The sequence below is a fragment of the Cyprinus carpio genome, chromosome A25, assembly GCF_018340385.1.
Source record: "Cyprinus carpio isolate SPL01 chromosome A25, ASM1834038v1, whole genome shotgun sequence".
Taxonomy (NCBI): domain Eukaryota; kingdom Metazoa; phylum Chordata; class Actinopteri; order Cypriniformes; family Cyprinidae; genus Cyprinus; species Cyprinus carpio.
The window spans coordinates 16,948,330-16,957,143 of NC_056596.1; the positions used below are offsets into that span (position 1 = coordinate 16,948,330).

At 38.2% G+C, this 8,814-nt stretch overlaps 1 gene segment (V, D, J or C); it reads left to right on the forward strand.

Annotated features, from left to right (window-relative positions):
* The first annotated feature begins 988 nt into the window (after nt 1–988).
* LOC109075687 lies at nt 989–2,118 on the forward strand. The segment is given in 2 exon segments: nt 989–1,081; nt 1,192–2,118. Coding segments are annotated over 2 exon segments (372 nt in total).
* Nucleotides 2,119–8,814: the final 6,696 nt, after the last annotated feature.

Below are 8,814 nucleotides of genomic sequence, written 5' to 3' on the forward strand. Positions count from 1 at the left end.
TGTCTTCACTACACAACTGTCTGACTACATTGAACCACTGCTGCTCACATCACACAAGACTGGTCTGCTCATCTGTGATCTCTGTGTTTGCAGCACATGAAGCTTCCAAAGTCTAGTCCAGTATTTTCACTAACACTGTGATTTTGGAGGCTGAGGTGGAGAGAGAGGAAGTTTTTTCATGAGCAGGAGCTGGATGGAGTTTGTAGATCATGAACAGCGAGCACATCACAGTCACTGCTAGAGACACCACCGGGCTTTTTGACTTTCCAGACTTTTTGTGACATTTAATTCAAACTTTATTTCTGAACATTACATAGTTCTGCAAAACACTGATAAGAAATTGTGCAAATAATAAAGGATAACAAAAATGTGTCTATAAAGAAGTCTTGTATGTAAATTATGTCTGAATCATTTCAGTAAATCGGTTCATTCAAACTGTTCTACTTTTTTCAAAAGAGTTACAGTTAAAAAGTAGCTTTAAAACAAGACACAGAATAGAGGTCCACTCTATTCACCAAAGTTCATCCACTTGGAGATTTCTGGCCTCACCGCTGATCTGAGGTGACCTTTGACCTCTTTTATCATGGAGTTTCTTACAATGATACTTCATATGCAGCTTAGTCATTATGATTCAGAGAGAAGAAAAAAAACTGCAGCTGATTATGATGTTTATGGTGATAGCAACATCATTGTTTCAATGTAGAATTAACAGTGATGTCTAACGTTAAGTCTATATTTATCTTGTCTGTTAATTCTAACATTGAAGAACCATCAATTTTTTGTGTTTTTGTTATTATATTCCCTTTTTTAGATGATTTTCAACTCCAAATTCAGTTAACCGTCCCTTATATATAGTGTATATGAGTTTGTTAGCAGCTCAAACTGTTGTAAATCCTGCCCACTTCTTTGCATCATCAGCATTATGCTTTCAGTGCTCTGAGAGTGTTTATAGTGCTGTGAGTTTAAAACACTTCATGACTGAGAGCAGAACAGAACACAATCTTCATCATCACACAAGACACAACAACAACAATGAACAACATCATCATCTTCATCTGGACCATTGCAGCTTTTATTCAAGGTGTGATAATAGTTTTTGATATGAATAATAAGCTATTGTTGTTTTTACCATTTTAATATACCAATATTCTGATATAAAGGTGATTTACAAACAAATTTTCTCTTCTTCAGCATCCAGAGGAGTCACTCTGACTCAACCTGAAATTAAAACTGTCCAACAGGGTCAAACAGCTACAATAGAGTGTAATATAGATGTAGGAATATACAGCAATGGCTTATACTGGTATCAGCAGAAACCTGGAGAAGCTCCTAAACTCCTCATTTATGGCATAAACACCCTCCAGTCAGGAACTCCATCTAGATTCAGTGGCAGTGGAACAGCGAATACTGGACGAGATTTCACTCTGACCATCAGTGGAGTCCAGACTGAAGATACAGGAGATTATTACTGTCAGAGTGTACACTGTCCTAGTAGCTGTGTGTTCACACAGTGATAAAGAGTCGTACAAAAACCTCCGTCAGTCAGAGTCACAGTGACTGCACTGATACAGCTGAGAGATACTGCAGCTGCTGATGATTTACTTTCTGTTATTTCTTATAACAGTCTCGTTCACTCAAAAATGTAGAAGTCTTGTTCTGATTTGTGAGTCTTTTTTGGATATTTGATCTGTTTTCTACACACAACTTCACCATGGATGTATTTAATTCATCATTCAAAATGATCCACCATTAAACAGTCCAATCAAATCTGATGATACCCATCCAGGGAAAGAGCAGTCAGAATACTCATGTCCTTTCAATCCAAAATTACACAAAATGAGTTCTGCATGATTTCCTTTTACGTGTCATAAAACATAAAAAATTAATTCTTCATTTTTTTCATTTTTTCTTCTTCTTCTTCTTCCACAGTGAAAATCTTAAATGATGTATTGTGTTAAGAATCATTCTGTGATTGAAAGGCAGTGGTGAAAATGATGTTTTGGAGTTAACACAATCAAATAACATTTGCAGCCTGTTGCTGCTTTCCTACATGAAGATATGAGAAATATGTACGACATTTCAGGACTTACTATGTCACAATAAAAATACATTATCAATGACATTTTATTCAGTTGGCTTTGTGGGGGGAAAAATAATTATATGAAATGCAAAAAATAATAATAATAATAATAATTAATAATAATAAAAATAATCAGACAGTTCTCCTTAAAGAAATGAATGAATAATTAAAATATAAGGGTGAGGAGGTTATGATAATTAATAGGAAGTAGCATTATGGTAAGGATGTGCTTGTTGCTTTTGGATGTTGTTGTTCGTTACCTCAGTGAAGAACAGCATACTATTTATCTGTTTCATATCCCTCTTCTTTCTTTTTCTTCCTCTTCTTCTCCATTTTGTCCCCTCGTAATACACACCAAAGTTCAGGAAAACCTGCATTCTCCCGAAGTGATTGTGGAAATTGTGAAGGATAAAAACCTGCCCAGATAAAGCATGATTATTGTTTTGTTTGTGTTTTGTTTATTTATGAAAGTCTGCTAACTACCTCACTGAATGTTTGTTCCTTCTGAGATCATAAAAGCAGTTTTTTTCCAGTATTTGGCCCCAGTGTTCAAGTGTTTGATAACTCGTCTTTGGACACTGGTGTGGGTTTCGAACTGCTTTAAGCATGCTGGTGTTCAGTCCTTTTGCTTAAGAAACAAGGTTTTGATAAAGTGGCTTTAACAATTTTGGCCTGTCTCAAAGAGTTACAATTTGTTTTGTCAAAGCTTTTTGTTGTGGCAATTACAGCTGATCACATTGTAAATACAGCTAATTTATTAGAACCTTTTTCAGTTCTGGTTTTCACTACTTAGTCACAGTCACGGGATCCTGGCTTGCCAAAGTGTTCAATTAGATTTTGGTTGCAGGTGATGCCAAAATTAAAAATGTGTATTGATTCTACTGGGATCTTACACTGGCCTTTGATAGCCGTGGATCTAATGTTCTTATTTGCTGTTTTAGACATCTGATCGGTATCAGGGCCACAGGCCTATGATGGATCAGCTCAATATTGTCAAATAAGATAGGTCTTTTTTCTGTAGAGCTAAGCAGTTTTCGGTGGGCGTCACACTGCCGTTATTGAGTTGGAGGTACTGGGTGCAGGCTTCTATTTCTTGTGTGTGTTAACTCGTATAAAGGTGCCTCTCCTCTGGATACTTGGATGTTTGTTCCGTGAAATCTGTGCGAATTAATTGTTTGAGGGATGGTGGCTGGTGTCGTTTTGGTCTGTTTTGGAGGTGGAGTAGGCCGAGGAGGGAGTGTAAGGAGGGTTGTGGAATTGGGAGCAATGAGCAAGCGGTGTTGTTTGCTGGAGATGGGTCTGATCTCTTCTCCAATCAGGGTTGGATGTTTTAATGGTTGTTGGGCCTGGCATCTGTTAGTTACAGGATTTACTGGCTTCACAAGAATTATTTCATCGTTAAAACACCTCCGTCTCACTTTTCAAAGTTTAAAGTCTTTTGTTTTCAACATCTGTTTGGAGAAAGGGCGTTAATCAACTGCTTTAGGCAGGCGGTGATCACCCATTGCTTTCGAAACAAGGCTTTGGATGAAAGTTGCTTTTAACAATTTTTCGGACATGTCTCAAAGTTATCATTAATGACAAAGCTTTTTGGAAAAAAGTGTGCATACAGTGATCACATTCTTAAATACAGCTAATTTATTAGAACCTTTTCAATCTGGTTTTCACTACTTATCACAGTACGGAGTCTGCTTTGCTCAAAGTGTTCAATTATATTTTGGTTGCCTTTGATGCCTGTAAAAATGTGGTATTGATTCTACTGGATCTTACAGCTGCCTTTGATACCGTGGATCATAATGTTCTTATTTGCTGTTTAGAACATCTGATCAGTATTAGGGGCACAGGCCTATGATGATCAGCTTCATATTTCAAAGATAGGGTCTTTTTTCTGTAGAGCTAAGCAAGTTTTCCTCATCATCTGCCCCAATTATCCCAATTATTAGTGGAGTACTTCAGGGCTCTATTCGTGGACCTCTTATTTTTAACTTATATATGGCGCCCTCTGGAGGTATATTATCAGGAAGGATATTCTTGGGATATTTCTTGAGCCAGAGGCAGGGAGGGGAGAGGAGAGGGAGGAAGGGGGTCTGTCTAAATGAGCAAGGAGTATAGGTGTTTGTTTGCTGGAGATGGGTCTGATCTCTTCTCCAGATCATTTTGTATTGTTTTATGGTTTTGGGCCTGGCATCTGTTTTGTGTGAGTTCCTGAGGTCCTGATGGCTTCACAAAGAATTAATTTCATAAGGAAATTTCACTCCTTTCATCGTGTTTTTTTTTGGTTTATAAGTCTTTTGTTTTTTCCCCTTTCGCATCGTTAAGATGGAAGAAATGGCGATGTTCATTGCGGTGGCTCAGGCGATCCCCAACCCCATCGCCTTCGCGAGGGCGTTTGTGCCGCTCGCCAGCTCTCCCTCGAGGGGAAACTCTAATGACTCTGTTCCGGATCTGCATTACTTACCATTGCCCCACGGAGCTCCCAGACACACCAACCTTGACTTGGAGGGAGGACAGTCATCCGGTGTCCTGGAGAGCCTTAGATCCCGATCCGGAACCCCTCAGCCGGCAGTCTCCTGATCGCATGGCTTTCCCGAGTCTCCTGATCGCCATGGCTTTCCTGAGTCTCTGCCTGATTCCGCCATGGCTTCCCGAGTCTCCTGATATGCCATGGCTTCCCGAGTCTCCTGATATGCCATGGCCTCCCGAGTCTCCTGATCCGCCATGTGGTCGGGACACTGTCCCGTGTATGTCCTAAGGTACCTTCAGAGCGCCCACCCCCCTCTCTGTTTCGGAGGGGGGCGTTATGTCAGTTTCTTTCTCTCGTGTTTGAGTTCATTATTCCCAGGTGTTTCCTATGTTGATTGTCTCATTAGTTCCAGGTGTCCCTCGTCTTCCCCTCATCAGTTCCTGTGTATGTAACCTTTTCAGTGGTGAGTTTAAAATATTCTAGTGGTCCCACCAGTTTTTCTGAGGCGACCGTTATTTTAGAACGTTTTCCTTTACTGCTTCCATGGCGATGCGTCAGGCTTGTAACGTGACACACTGCGGCTAGAATAACACTGTATGGACAGGTGAGGGATCGCTGTTTTTTTATTCGTTTTTCCTTTTTTAATTAAAATATTCACAAACTTGCATACCATGTCATGAACAATCTGATATTCCGGTTCACAGGTATGTGTAAATGAGTGTTTTCTCATTTAAAAACCTTTATAAATGATCTTGAGCGTGATCTGTAATGTGAGATAGGCGCCGCCATGTTTGTGCAGTTCAGAGAGTCCTGTCAGTTGGATTTACAGCACATGAATTCATCAATTTCTCCAGAAATACAAGTAATAAGTGGCTGGTGACCTGGGAGAAGAATAGAGTGAACTTTACAGTTACTTACACTATGTGCCGAATCTGATATAAATAAAAACACATCTGGCTAATTATATTTGAACGGATTGTTAATGTTGCTTCTATAAACATATGTGTGTATTTTACAAACTCTAAATGTATTGTTTTACTAGTACGTATGTGTATTCAAATGTCTGAAGCCTAAAATTATGTGGTTGAAAACACTGCATAGTTGTGATAATATGACAAGTGCAGTGCACGTCTCTCTCTGGCTCAGCGCCAGCCAACGCGCGAAAGCACAGTTTGAATTTGGCAGTTATGTGACGTCACCGAATGTTCTTAATCCCATATGTGGGACTGTACTCCCAGGGGCACAGAAATAAAAATCCCAAATTTATGACTGCTTTGTTTATGCACCGCTGTGTGTTTTAGTTGTTTTTCATTTATCTGTTGCTTGATCTTCTTTTAGAGTTTGTCTCGATTTTTTTTTGGTTTTTTTAGTCAAGTTAAAGTATTCTCCAGCGCCTCCTTGTTCCTCTCCTGTGTATCGTGACAATAGGCCCAATAGGCTTAACATACCCTTTGGTGCACAACATCCACTGGAGTAGACAGATATATTTTCTGTTGCCGAAAAATATATACAAGAAAAATATTGTTAAAATCTGGATAAAAGTGTTTCTGATATCCTATTTAGCTGAAATATGTTTTTGTACCTGTCTGGATTTCTGAGAATAAAGGATTTAACACTTATTCCTGAGGTATTTGATGTATCTCTTCTTTCCGTCGCCTTTTTGGATATATGATGCAATATCTCATTACAAAAAAAAAATAGATACAAAGACAATAATTAAATGCAGTCATAAGTCGAGGACTAGATTTGCCTGGAGCACTGAGGCATTCAGAGTCTGTAAGTTTTTGCTCAGCAGGTAAATCATCAGTCCTAAACAAGCACTTTATTATAACAGACTGAGTACACTCATGATCGAGTCTCACCAGTAACTTATTGTCTGGCTAATCTGATTCTCTCATCTGATTTTCACACAACTTCAGCATGAATGGGTTTAGTTCATCAGCTGTGAGTGACAGAGACACTGAAGGACACACATCAGAATGAATCATTCACTGCGTCCTTCTCTCCACAATATGGAGAGAAGGACTGTTAATTAAAGCAGTAAGGATAGGAATAGACTGCGATATGTATAATTGGCTGTTACAGTTTTTATTTGAAGGAACCTTTGTAGTACAAGTTGGATTAGGTCAATCTTTTTGAATCCTTTCGACTTTTGAGGCTGAAAATGGTATCCCACAAGGGAGTGTTGTCAGTCCAATTCTTTTTAATATTATGATTAATGATATTTTTGACAACTTAGGATATGGTGTGGGATGTGCTTTATATGCTGATGTTGGCGCTATTTGGAAGAGAGGTCGAAATGTATCTCAAGTGACTGCAAGTATGCAAACAGCTATTAAAAAGGTGGAAAAATGGACTATAGAATGGAGTTTTAAAATGTCAACAAGTAAATCATGTTTTATGTTCTTTAGTAGAAAAAGAAAAGTTCCAGCAGACACTGAGTTGGTATTATATGGTAAACCTTTAGAAAGAGTTCATGTTTTAAAGTATCTGGGAATATGGTTGGATGAAACAACCTGTCCTCCAACTAATACGCTCGTATAGGTCGTTTGTCTAAATCCCTGAAATACGACCCATCAGAGCGTATACTACAATTGCGCCCCTATCGGCAAAAGGTCGTTTTCATATTAATGTTTTTGTACTTTTCATTTGCACTGTGATTTGCGTTTCGTGTAGCTCAGTTGGTAGATTATTGCGTTATACCTTGATATGCAATCATGCTATCATGGGTTCGATCCCAGAAAACGGACGTGCACGTAAAATGTATATGCTCAATAAATCATAATTTAGCATGATTTCTGTGAGGGCTAGGTTTAGGGGGTGGGGTTAGGTGTGGTCATTCGAACGAATAAGCCACCTAGTAAAATATGTACGGATTACTGTGAGATCGGTGTAAAAAGTCCACAAATTGCATTTAAAAAATGTGTGTTTTGATTGGTAATGACGTTATATGTCATTTCATGACGACAGATGCAACGCGATACTGTCATTATTTTTACGCCCGCTAGAGGCCGCTTAACTTTAAAACGTAAATATAGGTCGTAATAAGGTGCTTGCACAAACGACCTATATGGTCGTTTTTTGTTGGAGGACAGGCTCGGATGAAAGGTATACTTGGAAGAAACATATGGAAGAAACAGATAACAAATGCAGGAAATTTTTTAATGTGATCAGTTGCTGGAAAACAGTGGGGAGCAGATAGAGAAACTATGTTAACAATATATCAAGCCCTGATTAGATCTATACTTGATTATGGATGCATGGTGTATGATGCAGCATCAGCAACATTGTTAAGGAGATTAGATAGAATACAGTACAGAGCACTCAGGATATGTCTGGGAGCAACTAAAACAACTCCAGTCAATGCACTATTAGTAGAGGCAAATGAAATGCCATGAAGTTTACGTAGAGTAAAATTGTTCCTGGTATATTGGACATCAATGAAGAGTCATGTTGGAAAACATATTTCTAAAGATGTATTGAATAATTGTTGGGAATATACAGAGGAAAAAGGGAAGGGTTTTGGATGGAATATTAATCAACTTGCAGAAAGATATCAGATTGCAAATATAGAATGTAGTATCTCTCCAGTATGGGGCGAGGTACCAGTTTGGTTAATTCCTGAAGTTAAAATTGATTTGGAAATACTAGACAAGAAAAGGGACTGGGAGGAAATGGGTAATATTAAATATATGGTGAATAGATATTTACAGCAAAGATTTTATGTGAGTATGCATATTTATACAGATGGACCAAAAGACCCAAATATAGGGCTTGCAGGTTTTTATCCCGGACTTAAATGTATCAATAAATAAAAGATTAACATTTAAGCTATCAATATATGCTACTGAAATGGTCGCTACTCGCTATCATAATAGGATTGATGTGGATTGAAGAGGTAAGGCCAGCAGAGTAGTGATATGCTCTGATTCTGCTTCTGTGTTAACATCGTTGTCCACCCATCGTTCATGTAGAGAAGACTTGTTAAGTGAAATATTGACATTATTATGGCGTATACAAAGAAAAGGTGTATTAGTCGGTTTCTACTGGGTACCAGCACATGTGGGCATAATGGGAAATGAAACAGTGATGAATTGGCAAAAGATGCTTTAAAAAAGGGAAGAAGTAGAAATTAATGTTCCTTTAAGTAAAGGTGAAGTCAAAACTATAATTATGGAAAATATTTTAAAGGTCTGGCAAGAAATATGGACTTCAGATAATAAGGGGAGGCATTTATTTAATGTATAATTTTTTTTTTATAATAAACAAA